Source organism: Galeopterus variegatus, unplaced genomic scaffold (genome assembly GCF_000696425.1).
Source record: "Galeopterus variegatus unplaced genomic scaffold, G_variegatus-3.0.2 Scaffold1170, whole genome shotgun sequence".
Lineage (NCBI taxonomy): Eukaryota > Metazoa > Chordata > Mammalia > Dermoptera > Cynocephalidae > Galeopterus > Galeopterus variegatus.
The window spans coordinates 334,602-355,041 of NW_007727281.1; the positions used below are offsets into that span (position 1 = coordinate 334,602).

At 50.8% G+C, this 20,440-nt stretch overlaps 1 protein-coding gene across 4 annotated transcripts in view; it reads left to right on the forward strand.

Annotated features, from left to right (window-relative positions):
- DDR1 (discoidin domain receptor tyrosine kinase 1) overlaps positions 1 to 18,537 on the forward strand; it is a 21,272-nt gene extending 2,735 nt beyond the window's left edge. Inside the window, exons 1-17 of one of the 4 annotated variants that reach the window (XM_008575329.1) lie at positions 2,750 to 3,169; positions 3,286 to 4,222; positions 4,315 to 4,417; positions 4,645 to 4,873; positions 9,170 to 9,317; positions 9,581 to 9,680; positions 10,199 to 10,385; positions 10,495 to 10,741; positions 11,269 to 11,364; positions 11,480 to 11,631; positions 12,421 to 12,586; positions 14,973 to 15,217; positions 15,374 to 15,501; positions 15,695 to 15,913; positions 16,411 to 16,645; positions 17,237 to 17,386; positions 17,528 to 18,537. In XM_008575329.1, the coding sequence (XP_008573551.1) occupies positions 4,132 to 4,222; positions 4,315 to 4,417; positions 4,645 to 4,873; positions 9,170 to 9,317; positions 9,581 to 9,680; positions 10,199 to 10,385; positions 10,495 to 10,741; positions 11,269 to 11,364; positions 11,480 to 11,631; positions 12,421 to 12,586; positions 14,973 to 15,217; positions 15,374 to 15,501; positions 15,695 to 15,913; positions 16,411 to 16,645; positions 17,237 to 17,386; positions 17,528 to 17,668 (2,637 nt within the window). In that variant the 5' untranslated portion in view covers positions 2,750 to 3,169; positions 3,286 to 4,131 and the 3' untranslated portion in view covers positions 17,669 to 18,537. Of the gene's footprint in view, positions 1 to 2,749; positions 3,170 to 3,285; positions 4,223 to 4,314; positions 4,418 to 4,644; positions 4,874 to 9,169; positions 9,318 to 9,580; positions 9,681 to 10,198; positions 10,386 to 10,494; positions 10,742 to 11,268; positions 11,365 to 11,479; positions 11,641 to 12,420; positions 12,587 to 13,782; positions 13,894 to 14,972; positions 15,218 to 15,373; positions 15,502 to 15,694; positions 15,914 to 16,410; positions 16,646 to 17,236; positions 17,387 to 17,527 lie in introns of those variants that run through there. The other 3 variants (XM_008575331.1, XM_008575330.1, XM_008575332.1) reach the window with 3 other exon arrangements.
- The last annotated feature ends 1,903 nt before the right edge of the window (positions 18,538 to 20,440 follow it).

A 20,440-nucleotide genomic window follows, 5' to 3' on the forward strand; every position in this document is an offset into this window, starting at 1 on the left:
GGCGGGAGCTCCCCGCGGGCGGGGGGCGAGGGCGGAGGCCCGGGGCTGCAGGGGAGCGGGAGGATCGGCGGAGGAGGCAGGACGGCCCTGTGCCGGGGCTGCACTTGGTTGTCGAGCTCGTCTAGGTCTGTCCCGTCCCACCTCCCCAGTGCTCTGGCTTACTGTTTGAAAACGGAGGGAGCCCCTGACATGCTCCAGCACTGAGGAAGGACCCTCCTTTACTCAGCGTGGAGGGACGGAGCCCCAGGAGGACAGGTGCTCTTAGGTCGCGCGCTGAATCATCTTATCCGCCCCCTGGAGAACCGGCCTGCCCGCCACCTGGCCAGTCCCTGCGGGCGTCTACTAACTGTTAAGCCTCCACCCAGCCGACCCCCAGTTGGCCAGCCTGGCCGCAGCCGGGCAGAGAGAGGGACAGACACCCTACCCTACCAGTGAGGGCCGCTCATCCACGCTGGAGGGTCAGTTGGTTCTGTCATGAGATAACGTCGCTGCCCAGGGAGCATCACCGATCCGGTCCCACCCCCAACGCCCCCAGGCCTTCACTGCACAGGTCCCCTGCCGGCTGCACATTCCTCTCCAGCATCTCTGCCCTCAGCCAGAGCCTGGCGCTGGGACTCACTGTTGTTGAGGGGATGTAGGTGTGTCCAGAATTGAGGGTACAGTGGAGACAGGTGAAAGTAGAGTGTGGGAAAATGGAGAAATGGCTCTTGTTCTTATTGCCAGTCTTTCCACCAGACGTCTACCCGCTCCTCAGTCCCTTGACCTCCCTCTGGCTTGGTATTAGGGGGTGGGCTCCAGTTCTCCTGGGATCCTGTGCCTGAGGGCCCGAGTGTGTGTCTCATACTGTCTTCTGATGACAGGAGCATGTAGTGTGTGTCATTTCGTGTCCACAGGTGTCTGAAGATGGCTATTCCCTACGCGATGGGACTGGACTTTTAAGAATGCCAAGGTGTGGATGAAGTTGATGTGTACATGAGCGTCCGTCTGCCTTGTCTCTGAAAGTCTGTGAGGGGTTGTCTGTGAGACACTGAGAGGTGTGTGTGCACACTACATTTAGCCCCAGTGTTTACAGCCGGCTCAGTAAGTTCCCATATCTGACCGTGTGTGTGTGCGCGCGCGCGTCTGTGTGTATATACAGAGCTGTGTGGGTGTTGTTGTCTGGGGTGGGAGGTGGGGATTGGGGTGGGAGAAGAATGAACCTGAGTCAGGGTGTCCTGGCCCTTGGCTTGTAATTGGTGGTAATGGGGCGGGGTGGGGCAGAGTGGGATTGGAGTAGGTCTTCTGGGCCTGTCCCTGTGTGTCTGGCTCTGGGGTCAAGATCCAGTGGAGAGAGATGGGGTGACTGGGGACGTTAGAGAATGGATTGCCTAGAAGTCTCTGTGCTGCTCTGTTTCTCAGCTTGGATCTATGCCTGTGTTTCTGAGCCTGCTCTATTTACCTCTTGCTTTGTGTTTCTCGCTCTGTCTCCCCCTGCCTCCTATCCTCTGCCTGTCTTTGTATCTCTGCCCCAGGCTCCTCTCAACTCTGTCTGGCTCTGATGACTCATCTGGGATAGGCATGAAGGTTACCCAGGGGAACAAGGGCCACACTGTTCTCAAGAGAAGTGGGGGTGGAGAGTGGCACCCAGGAATTCCTGGCCAGTCTCCTGGGACTCGGGTGCTGTACCCCAAGGGAGCAGGCATGATGTCTTCTGGTTCAGTTTCTCCTTTGATAACTGAGTGCCCCCCGGAACTCAGTCATCCCCCTCAGCTGCTACTTCAGAGCTGTGGGGTCTCAGCTGCCTCTTACATTCCTGCCCTAGAGCATTGTGGGAGCAGCTGGAGGAGGACAAAGGGATGGGGGAGTCTCCCCCCACTCCTCCTACCTCCTGGGGTGACCTGGCTTCCCTGTCTTTAGACCCGCCCTCATCTCCAAGGCAACTTAGCCTTTTCCTCAGCCGTGGCCTCTGCCTGCAGAGGCAGCCACCTTCAGAAAGCGGGAAGGGATGTCTGGGCCTCAGAAAGGGAAGGCAGAGCAGGGAGAGCTGGGGACAGGATGCTTTGGACCTGATGGCAGGGTAAGGTAGGGTGTGAGAGGTGGCAGTAGGATCCCTCAGGGCCCGAAGAATTCATTGCAGGGATCTGGGATCGGCACAGGATAGCTTTTCCTGCAGCTGGGCAGGGGAGAATAGATACCTGGTTTTGTAAGGAGATGCAGTTGGAATAGTTTTAGGTGGAGTAAGTTGCCTGTGTCCCATGAGGAACAGAATAGGGATTCTCACACTTTAGTGGGCATTGTGCATGTTGTTAAAATGCAGATTCTGATTCAGCAGGTCTAGGATGGGGTCTGAGCTTCTGCATTTCTCCCAAGCTCCCAAGTGTTGCCGAGGTTGTTGGTCTTCCAGGGACCACACTGGGCCTAGAAGGCTGTAGTGGTCAGTAAGGTTGGAGGTGCTGGGGTCCCCCACTTCTGTTAGAATTCTGTGATCCTAGGTGGGAAGGACCAGGGTCAGCTGATCTAGGCTCCTCTGATGTTTAATCTATCAAATCCTCAGCAAGGAGTTGTCCAACCTTTTCTGGAACACCTTTATTTTTTAAAAATCAAAATGATTTTTATATTATTTTATACATCACATGATTTTACGTAAATGTATAAATGTTACCATATGTTACAGGTCTTGGAAACATGATAGAACCAGACACCTTTATTTTTTAAAAATCAAAATGATTTTTATATTATTTTATACATCACATGATTTTATGTAAATGTATAAATGTTACCATATGTTACAGGTCTTGGAAACATGATAGAACCAGCCAGTCTTTTCCCTTTTTGTTTGCTTTTCCCTCTGTTGCCTCATTCATGCTAACTCGTGTTTTATTCTATTACATATCCTCTCTCTTTAGACATATGTACAAGTACTGTATATATACAAACACAGTAGTTGGTTTATTCTTTGTTTTCAAAAGGTGGATAATTCTTTATACTTCTGTATCTTGCTTTCCATATTCAACAGCTGCACAAGGAAATCATACCAAGTCAGAGGTTTATTGGTACTTTGTTAACTTTTCATAACCACATAGTAGTCCATGAGCCTTAATTTTTTTTTTTCCAGCCAGTCCCCTAAGGGCATTCACATGGCTTACAGATTTGGGTGCTTACAAAGGTGCCATCATAAACATCTTGGCACATTGTTCTTCGTTCCTGGTGCTTTTCCACCTCTCTTTGGTTAGATCATCAGGAGGGGATATGCTGGGTTGAAGGAGATGTGCATTTGCAAGTACAACAGATATTGTTAGATTGCACATTGTTCTTCGTTCCTGGTGCTTTTCCACCTCTCTTTGGTTAGATCATCAGGAGGGGAAATGCTGGGTTGAAGGAGATGTGCATTTGCAAGTACAACAGATATTGTTAGATCGCTTTCCAAATAGGTGATAGCACTACACTTCTGCTGTTGAGCTCCCTTTTTGTCACTCTCCACCACCTACAGATGTTATAGCCTTAAAAGCATTTTGTCAGTCTGATTTGTATTTCCCTGACTCTGGTGATTTTGACTATTTAAAAAAAAAGTGTTTGTTGGCAACTTGGCTTTGCTCTTCTGTGAAACAACTATTGAAATTCTTTGGCCATTTCTCTGTTGGGTTGTTTATATATATTTTTCTTGTCAATTTGTAAGAGTTCTTAGTTTATTATAATTATTAACCATTTTTCTGTTAAGTTTGTTATAAACATTTTTTGCAGATTTGTTTTTTGTTCAAAGCCATTATTTATAAGGTATTTTGCCCTTTACACATTAGGGGATTGGGACTTTAGACAAGTTACTTAACTGATCTCTGCTCCAGTTTCTTCATGTGTTAAATGTGGATAGTAACAGTATCCACCTTATAAAGTGACTGTGAGATAAAATTATGGATTCTGTTTAAGGGTTTAGCCCAGTGTCTGGCACATGAGAAGCATTCTAAAAATATAGCTGATGCTGTTAAACAATTACTGTTGTCATTTTATTGCTTTTATCCCCAAAGCAGCCCATTCTCTCTCTTGTCTGTTGATGTTGGCTGTGACCCAATTCCCCTGATTAACTTACCCCACTACCCACCTTGTCCCCTGCAGAGATGCTGCCCCCACCCCCTTAAGCCTGAGTGATCAGGAGCTATGGGGCCAGGGGCCCTCTCATCTCTACTGCTGCTGCTGCTGCTCTTGGTGGCAAATGGAGATACTGACATGAAGGGCCATTTTGACCCTGGTGAGGAGAATGAATCTTGGGTCCCTGAGGGATGGGGCTTGGTGGGCAGAGAGCTAGGGGCCTTGACCCATCACATGCCTGTGTTCATCCAGCCAAGTGCCGCTATGCCCTGGGCATGCAGGACCGGACCATCCCGGACAGTGACATCTCTGCCTCCAGCTCCTGGTCGGACTCTACTGCTGCCCACCACAGCAGGTACCTGACACACTTTGCATACCTAAGGCTGCCCCAGGGGGCTCCTGAGGCCTCTACTTGCCCTTCCAACCCCTCTGCCAAACCAAGAGTCTTTTGAGAGGGCCCATGCCAGTGAAACCCCTGCAGTCCAGGATGGGGATGGTTAAATATCAGAGACAGAGGGAGACCTAGGGCTCTGTGACCTAGTGCTGTGTGATGTTCCCTGTGACCTCCTTCCCCCCACCCAGGTTGGAGAGCAGTGATGGGGATGGGGCCTGGTGCCCCGCAGGGTCCGTGTTTCCCAAGGAGGAAGAGTACCTGCAGGTGGATCTACAGCGGCTGCACCTGGTGGCTCTGGTGGGCACCCAAGGGCGGCATGCCGGGGGCCTGGGCAAGGAGTTCTCCCGCAGCTACCGGCTGCGTTACTCCCGGGATGGCCAGCACTGGATGGACTGGAAGGACCGCTGGGGTCAGGAGGTGAGGTTGGCAGAGGAAGTGCCCTGGGGAGGTTGGCTCTCCACTCTCTTCCAGCTACACTTTTTTTTTTTAAAAAAAAGAATTTATTTTTTAATTGACACATATTGATTGTACATATTTATGGGGTACAGAGTAATATTTCAATAAATGTATACATTTTGTGATGATGAAGTCAGGATAATTAGCATATTCACTGTTGCAAAACTTTGTAATTTCTTTATGATAAAAAATTTGAGCTCCTCTCTCATAGCCATTTGAGAACATACAATAAATAATTGTTGATTATAGATGCCTAGGCGTACTGTACACCACTAGAACTTTTTCCTATCTAGTTGTAATTCTGTGTGCATTAACCAACCTCTCCTTATCCCCCCCTCCCCTTCCCAGCTTCTAGTAACCACAATTCTACTATTTAATTGTAAAAGTTAAACTTACTATTATTATTATTTTTTTTTAGTTACCAATGAGTGAGAACATTTGGTATTCATCTCTCTGCACCCGACATTTCGCTTAACATAATGTCTTCTAGGCTCATCCTTGTTGCCATAAATGACAGGATTTCATTCCTTCTCATGGCTGAGTAGCATTCCACAGTGTATGTATACCACAATGTCTTTATCCATTTATCTGTCCATGGACACGTAGGTTAATTCTGTGTCTTGGGTATTATGAATAATGCTGCAATAAACATGGGGTGCAGATATCTCTTCAGTATGTAAATTTTCTTTCCTTTGGATAAATATCCAGCAGTGGGATTTCTGGATCATATGGTAGTCCTATTTTTAGTTGTTTTTTTTTTTAATTAAAAAGATGACTGGTAAGGGGATCCCAACCCTTGACCTGGTGTTGTCAGCACCACACTCTCCCAAGTGAGCCAACCGGCCATCCCTATATAGGGATCTGAACCCGCGGCCTTGGTGTTATCAGCACCACACTCTCCCAAGTGAGCCACGGGCCAGCCCCCTGTTTTTAGTTTTTTAAGGAACCTCCATATTGTTTTCCATAATGGCTGTACTAATTTACATTCCCACTAACAGTGTATAAGAGTTCCCTTTTCTCTACATCCTCGCCAGCATTTGTGATTTTTTGTCTTTTTGATAATAGTCATTCTTACTGGGGTAAGATGATATCTCGTTGTGGTTTTGATTTGCATTTCCCTAATGATTAGTGATGTTGAGCATTTTTTCATATACCTGTTGGCCATCTGTATGTCTTCCTTTGAGAAATGTTTATTCAGGTCATTTGTCCATTTCTTAATCAGATTTTTTTTTTTTTTGCTGTTGCATTGTTTAAGTTCTTTGTATATTTAGGATATTAATCCCTTGTTGGATGAATAGTTTGCAAACATTTTTTCCCATTCTGATGGTTGTTTCTTTTGCTGTGCAGAAGCTTTTTAGTTTGTTGACTTCCATATGTCTATTTTTGCTTTGGTTGCCTATGTTAGAAGTCTTTGCCATAATGTCTTGGAGTGTTTCCCCTATGTTTTCTTCTAGTAGTATCATAGTTTCGGGTCTTACACTTAAGTCTTTAATGCATTTTTAGTTGATTTTTGTATACGGTGAGAGATAGGGGTCTAGTTTCTTTCTTCTACATATGGATACCCCGTTTTCGCATCATCCTTTATTGAAAAGGCTGTCCTTTCCCCAATGTATATTCTTGGTACCTTTGTCAAAAATCAATTGGCTGTAGATGCATAGATTTATTTCTTGGTTCTCTATTCTCTTCCATTGGTCCATGTGCCAGTACCATGCTCTTTTGATTACGATAGCTTTGTAGTATATTTTGAAGTCAGGTAGTATAATGCCTCCAGCTTTGTTCTTTTTGCTCAGGACACCTATGACTGTTTGGAACCTTTTGTGGCTCCTTATAAATTTTAGGATTTTTTTTCTATTTCTATGAAGAATATCATTGGTATTTTGATTGGGATTGCATTGAATCTGTAGATTGCTTTGGATAGTATGGTCATTTTGAAAATATTAATTCTTCCAATCCATGAACATGGAATGTCTGTCCACTTTTTTGTGTCCTCTTTAATTTCTTTCATCAGTATTTTGTGGTTTTCATTGTAGAGATCTTTCACCTCCTTGGTTAAATTAATTCCTAGGGGCTGACTGGTTAGGTTATTTCAGTTGGTTAGAGTGGGTGTTATAATACCAAGGTCAAAGGTTTGGATCCCCTCACCAGCCAGCCACTGGAAAACAAACAAACAAAACCCAAAAACTTTAATCCTAGGCATTTTATTTTTTTGGTAGCTATTGTAAATGGGATTGCTTTCTTGATTTCTTTTCTGCTAGTTTGTTGGTATATAGAAATGCTACTGATTTTTGCATATTGATTTTTTATCCTGCAACTTTGCTGAATTTGTTTATGAGGTCTAGGAGTCTTCTGGTGGAATCTTTAGGTTTTTCTATATATAAGATCATGTTGAGTATAAATAGGGACAGTTTAACTTCATCTTTTCCAATTTGGATGCATTTTGTGTTTTTCTTTTGCCTGATTGCTCTGGTTAGAACTTCCAGTACTATGTTAAATAAAAGTGGTGAGCATATGGGCATCCTTGTCTTGTTCCTATTTGTAGAGGAAAAACTTTCAACTTTTCTCTGTACAGTGTGTTATTAGCTGTGGGTTTGTCATTTATGGCCTTTATTGTGTTATTGTTTTCTTCTATACCTAATTTGTTGAGAGTTTTTTATCATGAAGGGATGTTGAATTTTATTAAATGCTTTTTCTGCATCTATTGAGATGATCATATGGTTTTTGTCCTTCATTCTGTTGATGTGATGTTTCACATTTATTGATTTGTGTATGTTGAGCCATCCTTGCATCCCTGGGATAAATCCCATTTAATCATGGTGTATTAAAAAATATGGGACACTTCACGAATTTGCATGTCATTCTTACATAGGGGCCATGCTAATCTTCTCTGCATCATTCAAATTTTAGTATATGTGCTGCCAAAGTGAGTGCTTCCTCCTACACTTTAAACACCTCCTATACACTGATGACTCTCCAGTGAATATCATCTCCAGACCAAGCCTCCCTGCTGAGTTCCATCCAATATTGCAAACCTGACCACCTTCTGGACCTCTCCACCTAGATGTCTAATGGGCATCTCAAGCTTGCCATTAACCTCCCAAGCTGAACTCGATTTCCACGCCCACTCCAAACCTGCTCCTCCCTCAGAATTCTCCAGCTCAGGAAATGGTACCACATTTTCCAGTTGCCCAGGCCATAAACTAAGATGATATCCCTGATTCCTCTTTTTCTCTCACCTTCTTCCAAAGAATCAGCAGGGCCAGTCTGTTCTACTTCATTGGCATTTCCTGAATCCAATCACTTCTCACCACTCCACCTCCACTGCTTAGGTCAAGTACATACCATCTCCAGCTTAGATGAATGCAGTGGTCTCCATACTGTTCTCCCTGCTTCTGCCTGAAGTCAAATCTCCACCCAGGAGCTACATACAGTATATCTTAGAAAATGTAAATCAGATATGTCACACCCAGCTCTCACCCCTCCAGTGGCTTTCCACTCTCCCAGAACAAAAGCTCGGCTCCTTAGGTGAGTGCAGATTGCTTAGCCTGTCCTGGCTGTTGCCTACATCTCTTGCTTCTTGCCCCACCTTGACTACACTGCTTTTCTTGCGGTTCCTGGAACAAGTCAGGGCTTATTTCCACAGCTTCAGACATTTTCACTTTCTGTTCTCTGTGTCTAGAAAGCTCCCCCCCCAGATGTCCACAGGCTCTCCATTCAGTTCTCCCCAAGATGTCACATCTTCAGAGAGCCTTTTCCGATCTCCCCCACCCCCGCCCCACTGCTCTGTCACCCTGCCTCTTGTTCTTCACAGCTGCTTCTCCTGCTGGAATCTCAGTCCTGTGAGGGGAGGGACTGATGTTCACCAGTGAGAACATGCCTGGCACATAGTGGGCGCTGAGTCAAGTTCTGCTGAATGAACAGAAGGGATGGGGTGAAACAAGAGGGGAAACAGACAGGGATGCAGTACTGTGAGGGACAGGGTAGAAACTGGGTGCAATGCAATGAGCGGCTTGGAGACAAATGTGTGGAGCCAGGCAAGGGGAGAGGAATTTGAGCACGGACCATTGGGTCCGAGAGAGGTGTCAGACCCTCTTTTCATAAATGCCTGGCTGTGCCCCACAGAGCTGTGTGCTGGGCACCACTCTTCAGAGGTCCCTGAATGGCCACTGTGGGCTGAGCCAGGAAGCAGCTGGTAGTTGGGAAGTTAAGTGTGACCTGGAGCCCTTTCCAGCCATCCACCCTCATTTTCCTGGCCCACAGGTGATCTCAGGTAATGAGGACCCTGAGGGAGTGGTGCTGAAGGACCTTGGTCCGCCTATGGTGGCCCGGCTGGTTCGCTTCTATCCCCGGGCTGACCGGGTCATGAGCGTCTGTCTGCGGGTGGAGCTCTATGGCTGCCTCTGGAGGGGTGAGTAGGTCAGCCCCTGAGAGTCTATTTCCTGTCCTGGGGACTGGGGGGTGGGGGATGTGGCGCAGGGCATCCAGGATCCTTTTTCTCCTCTTGGGAAGCTCCCACTCTGAACGAGGAGAAGACTGGCCAACATCACCTCCTCCATACCAACAGGCCAGTGGAGGGATATGAGAAAGGGGCCTGAGACCCGTCCAGGCCTGATGCAGGGCTGGGTGATGGAGGTGGCATGCCTCTAACACCCCTCCTCCCACCCTGCCCAGATGGCCTCCTGTCTTACACAGCCCCTGTGGGGCAGACCATGTACTTATCTGAGGCCGTGCACCTCAATGACTCCACCTACGATGGACATACTGTTGGCGGGTGAGAGGCACGGGCCCTTCAGGGCGTAGAGTCTGGGATGGGAGGGAGGACAACATGTGGGGGCAGTAAGTAGTCTGAGCAGTGAGATGGAAGGACTGGGGAAAGGGTTTGGTTAGGTGGGGCCTCAAGGGACAGGACCAGGAATGAAGGGTAGCAGGGCAATCACTAGCCCATATGACACTTAGTGTTTTAGAAAAAGCCACCCTTTGCTAAGACACATCTTTTGGAAATTACCATGATAAATACACAGACAAATACACACATCATAGATTGAATGGCACCCCTTAGAGGTGGTGCCTTTGTGCAGTATGTGTGTGACCTGCAAAGTACCTGTGATAGCCCTGGGGATGTGGGGAGAAGAGAACAGAGAGCTGTGTGAGGTTGGGGTGGGATGGTGTGGGAATGGGACCTGTGGATGGGAGCCAGGCAGGCCAGGACACTGCAGAGTAGGGCGTAGAGCACCTGAATGGTCAACACCGTCTTCCCTTCCAACCTCCTCTTGGTCCCCTCCTCTCCAGGCTGCAGTATGGTGGTCTGGGCCAGCTGGCAGATGGCGTGGTAGGGCTGGATGACTTTAGGAAGAGCCAGGAGCTGCGGGTCTGGCCAGGCTATGACTATGTGGGATGGAGCAACCACAGCTTTCCCAGCGGCTATGTGGAGATGGAGTTTGAGTTTGACCGGCTGAGGGCTTTCCAGGCCATGCAGGTGAGTGAGCCTGGTTCTCAGGGAGGGCTCTGAAGCCAGGTGGTTGCTGCTGGGGTGCCCCTTGGGCTCTCCTAGCATTAACCCTGTGACCCTCCTCCCTTCCCCCTAGGTCCACTGTAACAACATGCACACGCTGGGAGCCCGCCTGCCTGGTGGGGTGGAATGTCGCTTCAAACGTGGCCCTGCCATGGCCTGGGAGGGGGAGCCTGTGCGCCATGCCCTGGGGGGCAGCCTGGGTGACCCCAGAGCCCGGGCTGTCTCAATGCCCCTGGGTGGCCGCGTGGGGCGCTTTCTGCAGTGCCGCTTCCTCTTTGCGGGGCCTTGGTTACTCTTCAGCGAAATCTCCTTCATCTCTGGTAAGCTCCTGGAGTACATCCAATCCCCAACTCCTGGGATTGCCAACTAATTTCATTCATAAGCCTGCAATGCCCCCAAAATATCCATTCCTGGCATCATACCCACTACCTAGGACACTTCCTAAGCAGGGGTGCCCAAAATAATTGGAGTCCCTTTCCCCCTCCTATTTCCTGCATAGCTGTCTTTCTTTCATGAGCCCCTCACCATGACTGACAGTGAGCCAGCATGACAGTACTGATTGTTAAAACACTGAACTACTTCTGTATGAGTTGAGAATAGCCTGTTCTCTAAGTCTCCTGATACCCAGAACCCTCACCCTGGGCTGCCCCAGGAGCCCTCCACTTCCTGACAATCCAGCAGCTAAAGGGTTAACGTCCACCATAGCGAGGGACTTCCAGACCTCACCCTACCACCCCTCTGCCTGTTCTGCTCCTTTACCCAACAGCTCCCTTCCCCAGGTCTCATGCACGCTGCCTCCCTTGGGTCTCCTACTCCTCCGACTCCCTCTTGTCTTCCATCTCCCCAGATGTGATCAATGACTCCTCTCCAGCTCTGGGGGGCACCTTCCCGCCAGCCCCCTGGTGGCCACCTGGCCCGCCTCCCACCAACTTTAGCAGCTTGGGTGAGCAGCCCTGGGCCTCCTCCGGGCATGGGACCCTGTGCACCGTTCCTCCCCAGGCCTCCCCTCAGGTTGGGTGGGAAGCCTCCTGTGGTGCTGACCCTTCTGCCTCTGCCAGAGTTGGAGCCCAGGGGCCAGCAGCCTGTGGCCAAGGCTGAGGGGAGCCCAACCGCCATCCTCATTGGCTGCCTGGTAGCCATCATCCTGCTGCTGCTGCTCATCATCGCCCTCATGCTCTGGCGGCTGCACTGGCGCAGGCTCCTAAGCAAGGTTGGCAGAGCTGGTGGGTTGTGCGTGTGGAGAGGGAGGCCGGGCCAAGACCAGTATGTGTCCAGATCCCTCAATAAGTCAGGTTCTAGCAAGGATGGCAGGCTTGGTCTAAAGAGTATAATCAGAGGAGAGCTTTGTAAAGAGACCCTTTACACAAATGTGGGCAGGGTGTATGGGACTCACAGGGAGCAGGCAGTTCCCCATCCCTGGGCCTGCCAGGCAAAGGGAGGTTGCAGTTACCAGAACCTGGGAGGGGTGAGTCTGTGGACAGGGCACCTTGAGAGCAGCAGCTGGCCAGGGCCAACCCCTCAGGGAGGGGCTGGGAGAGTAAACACCTGATCTCGCTTCCTGACCTCCCCGATAACTCCTGCTGGGGCTCCTCTCTGGCTACCCTAAGCCATGCCTGTTGATGCAGTCCCCACTGCCAGCTTCTTGGGGTAGAAGCAGGGTGGAAAGGATTGAGAGTGCAGCCTCAGGGACAAATGGAAGATGCCTGGCACAGCCCAGCCCACGTCTTCCAGCAAGGGTCCAGTGGTGGTGACACGCATCAAGCTTGCTAATTATGGGCTGGCCAGATGTGAGTTGGAATCCCACTGGGGGACATACAGGAAGTTACATTAATGCTCTTGAGCTTCAGTTTCTTCACCTGTGAATGGAGCTTTAGTAGCTACAACTACAGGACTGTTGTGAGGACGAAAGGACAGAACATAAGTATGGTCCTCAACAAAGTGCCAGCAAGTGCGTGTTAAGCAGCGGCCGTGGTTAACATTTCCCATTCCCCATAACAAGGCCGAGCGACGAGTATTAGAAGAGGAGCTTACGGTTCACCTCTCTGTCCCTGGGGACACCATCCTCATCAACAACCGCCCGGGTCCTCGAGAGCCACCCCCTTACCAGGAGCCCCGGCCTCGTGGGAATCCGCCCCACTCTGCTCCCTGTGTCCCCAATGGCTCTGGTAAGACCTGCCTTGTTCCAGTCCCATTTCTGTCTTCTCTGCCTGTTTTCTTAATTGCCCTTTCCTTCGACACCATCCTCATCAACAACCGCCCGGGTCCTCGAGAGCCACCCCCTTACCAGGAGCCCCGGTCTCGTGGGAATCCGCCCCACTCTGCTCCCTGTGTCCCCAATGGCTCTGGTAAGACCTGCCTTGTTCCAGTCCCATTTCTGTCCTCTCTGCCTGTTTTCTTAATTGCCCTTTCCTTCTCCTTTCTTATTCTCTTCTCTTCCTGTCTTTCCCAGTTTCAACTCATTTTCTTATTTCTGTGTCCCTGGTCACCCTCTATATCACTCCACGTCCCTACCAATAATCTCCCTCAAGAATTTCCCATGTATTAGCCATAATGTCCAGTAGTCTCATCCTGTCTCTGTGTCGCACATGTATGGGTCTCTCTTTGTTGTATCCTTTCATTGTGACTCCCTGGCCCCTCTTCTTTCTTCTAGACTTACCATGTTTGTTTCTTCCTTCCATCCATCCATCCATCCATCCAGTAGTCTCATCCTGTCTCTGTGTCGCACATGTATGGGTCTCTCTTTGTTGTATCCTTTCATGTGACTCCCTGGCCCCTCTTCTTTCTTCTAGACTTACCATGTTTGTTTCTTCCTTCCTTCCATCCATCCATCCATCCATCCATTTTTTTTTTCCTTTTTGTCTTTTTTACTGACCGGCAACGGGATCGCAACCCTCGGTGTTGCACCCGCACCATGCTCAGCCAGTGAGCGGGAACCGGTCTCCACATGGGATCCGAACCCTCAGCGGGAGTGCCACCACACTCCCAAGCGGCGCACTCTCCAGTGCGCCACCGGGCCGGCCCCATCCATCCATCTTTATTCATATATACATTCATCCATCCATCACCCATTCATTTATCAATATCCATCCACCCACCCATCCTCCCACCCATCATCCATCGATCCATCCAACCATCTGTTTATCATCCACCCATCATCTATTCACCCATCCATCATTCACCTATCTGTGCATTCATTACCCATCCAGCTATTCATCACTCTCTGTGTCCTTGTTTTATCCCATCTCTGTCTCAGTACATTAATTCCCATCAAGCCCTGGTCTTGCCCTACTCCAGGTCTCCCTGTCTGTCTAGCCTGAGTCTCATCCCTTCCCCGTGTCTCCCCCTCTCCTTCTCCCGACAGCGTTGCTGCTCTCCAATCCAGCCTACCGCCTCCTTCTGGCCACTTACGCCCGTCCCCCTCGAGGCCCGGGCCCCCTCACACCCGCCTGGGCCAAACCCACCAACACCCAGGGTAAGCCCCTCTGCCCTGGGCTCCGCCAGGCTCCCCATACCTCTACTGGGGCAGGGAAAAGCCCTCACACCTTGCACTCCCTCCTCCTCACTGTGGCCTCTTGTGCTCTCCTGAGCTCCTAAGGAAGAAGCTCTTGTGCCCCTAGCTCACCTCTGCTGCTTCTTACTCCATAAGCCTCCCCCTTGAACTGAGGAGTAGAAAGCTTACTGGTTCTCAGCTCTCTCCCCCTCCTCCTCTTCCATCCCATCTCTTCAGCTCTCCAGAGCTAGAGAGGAGGTTGCTGTGGTGGCCCCAGGCTCTCCTGTAACTCCTCCTTTGTTCTCCCCTCTCTCTAGAGCTTCGAGGAGGAGGGCCTCCCCCCTGGGCGCTTGCCCTCTCCCCATGTGTCCTCTCTCTGCAGTCCCAGAGGTGAAGGCTCACGCCCCCACCCTTTCTGTCTGCTCCTCCTCTCCTTCGTGTGCCTTCTCATTGTGGCCCCTTCCCCAGGGCTAAGAGGAGACAGCTCTGCTTCCTCTCCTGTCTGTAGACAACCTGTTGTGGGGGCCATGAGAACCTGTTACCCTCTCCCCCTCTGTGTGCCCCTGTCTCTGCTTGTCTTTCAGCTTGGTATGTTGGGTTGGGAAGGTTTGGGTAACAGTGGCAGCAGGGGGAGAACAGCTAAGTGAAGGAGAGGGAGCTGGCAGTGAGCAGGACAAGGGTTTGGAAAGTGGAGGGTGACTGGATGGCTGCGACCATCCTTCTTCCATTGATAGCGGGTAGAGGAATTTCTCTTGCAGCTAAGATGTATCTCCTGGTCTGGGCTATGCTGGGAGACCCCTAGAGTAAGACTTTATGACAGATTTTGCTCAGCCATTTCTACTGCCTTGAAAACTTTCTCTGAAACAGCTAACTCTCACCCCAGGCCAGTGTCTTCTCTGGTTTGAGCTTGGTGGGTGGAGTATCAGGGAAGATACAGATAGACCCAGTCTCTCATCCAACTGGGAGACATGGAGGCATCTGGGAGGCTGGGGTGGAGACCCACGACTCTTGGGGGCTGTTCCTGATGCCTCGTCTCGTCTTCTTTCCCCTCACCCTTCCAGCCTGCAGTGGGGACTACATGGAGCCTGAGAAGCCAGGTGCCCCACTGTTGCCCCCACCTCCCCAGAACAGCGTCCCCCATTATGCCGAGGCTGACATTGTCACCCTGCAGGGTGTCACCGGGGGCAACACCTATGCTGTGCCTGCGCTGCCCCCAGGGGTGGCTGGGGATGGACCCCCCAGAGTGGATTTCCCTCGGTCACGGCTCCGCTTCAAGGAGAAGCTTGGCGAGGGCCAGTTTGGGGAGGTAAGGAGGTTGCCTGCCCAGCCATCAAATATCTGACCTGAGCAGAGCTCTAATGCCATGCCTGCACATCCCCCTTGGCCAGGAACCTTAATTGTCTGGGACTGTGTTGTCCCAGTTGACCCTCTGACCTCCTAGCAAATGACCTTCTTTCCTCAGGTGCACCTCTGTGAGGTGGAGAGCCCTCAAGATCTAGTCAGTCTTGATTTTCCCCTTAATGTTCGCAAGGGACACCCCTTGCTGGTAGCTGTCAAGATCCTACGGCCAGATGCCACCAAGAATGCCAGGTGAGGACCAGGGTCAGCATAGGAGGAAGAGAGGGAGGCCATGGAGGATGGGGAGCAGCCCAGAGAACCATGGCAGAGACTGACAGAGGGCTGGTGTCTGTGCGCTGGGGGTGGGGCCGCCTGGCCCACGTGAGCAGGAGGGAGGGTGCAGGCTGCCCCTCGGCGCTCTGCCAGCTTTTCCCTGCTTGTCCAGGAATGATTTCCTGAAGGAAGTGAAAATCATGTCGAGGCTCAAGGATCCAAACATCATTCGGCTCCTGGGCGTGTGTGTGCAGGACGACCCCCTCTGCATGATTACTGATTACATGGAGAACGGCGACCTCAACCAGTTCCTCAGTGCCCACCAGCTGGAGGACAAGGCGGCTGAAGGGGCCCCTAGAGATGGGGAGGCTGTCCAGGGACCCACCATCAGGTACTCACCCAGGTTGGGCCTTCCCTGAAAGCTCCCCTAGGAGGGTCTCCTCTCCCCTTATTCCAGCCTGGAAGGAAAGAGGGGAGCAAGGGGTGGGGAGTCAAGTAGAGGTTCCAGGAGGGGGCCTGGGATGAGGCACATATGACCACACTAATCCAGGAATTTGGACAGAAAGGCTGAAGACTACCCTAGTGAGGGTGATGAAGGGACTTGGACCCTGCCATGAATTCCCTTCTGCCCTCTCTCACCCTCACTCCGCCTGAGGCCAGACTGGGGGGCATAATAAAAGAAGAGCTCCCTGGGTTTGGATGACCAGAGAAGTTGAGTGGGAACCTACCCCTGGCCTCCACATGGGCATTCTACCTCTGCACTGGGAGCAGCAGCGACCTGTTCCGGGGGAGTGGGCTCCCCTTCTTCTCCTGGATGGGAATCTGTGAAGCAGAGAGGCAGCTGGGGCTGCCCCCCAATGACTCTCTGCCCTTGGCTCCCTTACTCAGCTACCAGATGTTGTTACATGTGGCAGCCCAGATCGCTTCGGGCATGCGCTATCTGGCCACACTTAACTTTGTGCATCGGGACCTGGCCACGCGGAACTGCCTGGTTGGGGAAAATTTCACCATCAAAATCGCCGACTTTGGCATGAGCCGGAACCTCTACGCTGGGGACTATTACCGCGTGCAGGGCCGGGCGGTGCTGCCCATCCGGTGGATGGCGTGGGAGTGCATCCTCATGGTGAGCAGCCCCAAGAGAGGTGGCAGAGGCTGGGCAGGTGGAGGAGAACGCTGGCTGCCACTCACAGCTCTGTGGTCTCAGTCACTCATTCTCTCTGGGTGTAGTTTTCCCACCTACAAAATGAGATTCCATTTGGCTCAAGGAACTGGAGAGAACAGGGAGCTGTGGTGTGATGGGAAAGGGATCCAGGAGCCAAGAGTGGGTATGGGGGATGGAGTCAGGTGGCAGAGAGCAGGAGAGGTAAGGGGAGGGAGGAAGCTGGAGATAAAAGGGGTTGGGTGGGAGACAGAAGGTCAGGACCAGAAAATGGGGGGTGGGCGGAGAAGGATGAGTAAGTAGAAGGAACAGGTAGGCCAGGGTCCAGGAGAGAGGACCAAAGAATGGAGAACGAAGGCAGAGCCCCTGGGAGGGAGGAGCAGGCTTGTTAGGAAAGGTGGGCTGGCTGGCTAAGGAGGCTGGAGAGCCTGAGCTGGGAGGGAGTCTGGCTGGGGTGTGGGTTGAGTGGCCATGAGTGCAGCCGCCCCACAGGAGTGGGGACGGTCTACGTTGCCTGATGCCTTTTTCTACCTTTGTTCCTCTTCCATGTGCCAGGGGAAGTTCACGACAGCAAGTGATGTGTGGGCCTTCGGGGTTACCCTGTGGGAGGTGCTGATGCTCTGCAGGGCCCAGCCCTTTGGGCAGCTCACTGATGAGCAGGTCATCGAGAACGCAGGGGAGTTCTTCAGGGACCAGGGCCGGCAGGTCAGAGTGGAGGGGAGGGAAGATGGGTCCAAAGTTGGGGTGAGGGTGGGGGTGGGGGAGGAGCAGGAGGTGCAGAGCTCATCATCTTGCAGACTAAAGACCGTCTGCTCCCTGCCTCTCATCCATACTGCCACAATGCAGGTGTACCTGTCCCGGCCACCTGCCTGCCCGCAGGGCCTGTATGAGCTGATGCTTCGGTGCTGGAGCCGGGAGCCTGAGCAGCGACCTCCGTTTTCCCAGCTGCATCGGTTCCTGGCAGAGGATGCGCTCAACACAGTGTGAATCACAACATCCAGATGCCCCCTCCCTCAGGGAGCGATGCAGGGGAAGCCAGAGACACTAAAACAAGAGGAGCCAACAACACCCCCACCCCCAACCCCTCCCAACTACCCAACACCTCTGAGAGAGGCAGTGGGAGCGCAGGTGGGCTGGGCCCACCAAGGAGCTGATGCCCCTTTCCGTGAACAAGCTTTATGTACCTTCCTGTTCCTCCTTCCATTTCCTCCCTAGAAGCCCCCGCCACCCACCCAGCTGGTCCTGTGGATGGGATCCTCTCTGACCTCCTCTAGCCACCCTTTGGGAAAGGTGGGAGCAAATACAGGGCAGACACTGGACATGGCCCGTTGGAGCACCTGGGCCCCACTGGACAACACTGGTTCCTGGAGAGGTGGCTGTGCCCCCAGCCTCTCTCTCTTCCTGTCACACACTGGACCCCACTGGCTGAGAATCTGTGGAGGTGAGGAAGGCAAGAAAGGGAGAAAGATGTTCCCTTGTGCCTATTTCTGGAATTGTCCTCAGCTTTGGCTTCTTCCTCCTCCACCACCTGAAACACTGGACCTGGGAGGTGGCCTCTGCCCCAACCCTCAGCCATCACCACTTCCCACCTACCATGTTGTAGCTAGAACTTCTCTAAGCCTGTATGTTTCTGTGGAGTAAATATTGGGATTAGGGGGAAAGAGGGAGCAACGGCCCATGGCCTTGGGATTGGACATCTCTGTCGTAGCTGCCACATTGGTTTTTCTATAATCACTTGGGGTTTGTACATTTTTGGGGGGAGAGACACAGATTTTTACACTAATATATGGACCTAGCTTGAGGCAATTTTAATCCCCTGCACTAGGCAGGTAATAATAAAGGTTGAGTTTTCCACAGTTGTGAGTGGGTTTCTTGAAGTTTTGGTAAAATGCTTCCTGCCCTCCCTCCCAGCCCATTTCCTTTCTTCCTTCTCCTCTTTTCCCTCCCTCTCCCCATTCCATTTCCCACCACCTATTTTGCCCAGCAGAGTGTTCTTTTTCTACATTCAGGCCTTTGCCTGTGGGACCTCAGGAGAATGCATGAATGTATGAACGTATAAACGTTGTCAACTCAGAGGGATGCTCTGCAGTTGGCCTGGAGGGAGTTCCATCAGGCCAGGGGTTCTCAACCTTTTTTGTGCCATGGACCTCTTTGGCAGTCTGGAGAGGTCTACTGATTCCTCCTCAGAACTATGTTTTAAAACCCATAAAGTACATAGGACTACAAAAGAAACCAAGGGAAACAGCTTGCCAAAATGTTAAAAAATTACAGTAACGTGTTTCTTTTTAATATATTTAATAACAAGTTCTAGTGGCAGGTGCAATAACTACTGACATTTTCCAAACAGCAGTGAGCATAAATGATAATTTGAGATTTCCACAACAACTGTAGTGCGATATAAAAATAGCTGTGGTGTCTATTAGTGACAACCTACAGGTACTGCTAATACCACTGGGGATTTTGCCTAGATTCATAACTGAAGAAAATGCTAATTTCAGTTAGATGTTAGTAAAAATAAAGGTGTAATTTCTTTTTCTTGCCCAAATTCTAGGACTCCCCTGAGGGTCTGGGAGTCCCAGGTGGAGAATCCCTGGATTAGGCTGATCCAAGTGTGCAAATAACCCAGTGGGTGTGAACTGTTTGGATGGGAGCCAGAACCAAGGGCCTAAATAATCTCAGAGGCTTGGAAGGATGAGCCACAATCACCAAGAGAGCATTTAACAGAGCTCAAATTTGGTTAGAAAGAAAAAAAAAATCAGTTGCAAGTATTGAACAAGGCAGACCTGTTTAGATGGCAGTTCATGTGAAATAAAGACTCTGGGGTTTTGGTTGATGATATTCACAAAATAAGCCAACTGGAATAATGAGGATAACGATAAAGATAATTTAATCTGAGGTTGAACTAATAGGCCCTCGGGGCCCAGGTCATAGATCTAACAGACTACTTTGCACCATGATTTAAGATGGGCACTGACAGGTTAGAGTTTAGAGGTCAGAACCCAGAATAATGAGCAATGGAAGCTACAGCAGTGAGCTGACGACTCCTGAATCAGAGCCCAGAACTCTCTAAGCGCAAGGCCTATATAACCACTTGAAGCTCATTTGAACTTCAGCTTCTGCATGTCCAAACCTGCTCTTCCTGCATCCATGGTTCCCTGACTCAGCGAGTGACAGCAGCATCCAGTCAGCTGCACAAAGTGACATCCATAACCTCGGCTGCCAAGTCCAGTCCAGCAGAAAAGCTCTGCTGATTTTGCCTCCCAAATCTCCCAGGAACTCATCATCTCTCAGTCTCCATCACCCTCCTGGCACACAGTGCCTCCACCTTGCTTGAACCACTACAGTAGTCTCCTAATTTGTCACCCTGGATCTGTTCCTGCTCCTGTCTGGTGTGTTTGCACCCCTGCAACCAGAGTGATCTTTAAAACATATAAATCTGACCTCACTTCTTTATTTCAAACCCTTAGTGGCTTCTCATTGGTCTTAAAGAATAAAATCTTCCTGGCGAAGGTCGGCCCCCACATGCCTCTCCAGCATCCCCCCTCACCCTCTCCCTCCCCTCTACGCACCCCTGGCCTTCTTTCAGCTTCCGCCAGTGGGCCACTGTTTTTCCTGCCACATGGCCCTTGTAGCATACTGCCCCCCCCCAAATGTTCCCTATAGTCATTAGCTTATTAACTCCTGCATGCCCTTCAGCAGTCTTCCCTGACTTCCCCAACCAGCTGAAATTCCCTACTGATGCTCTCAGAGCACACTAAT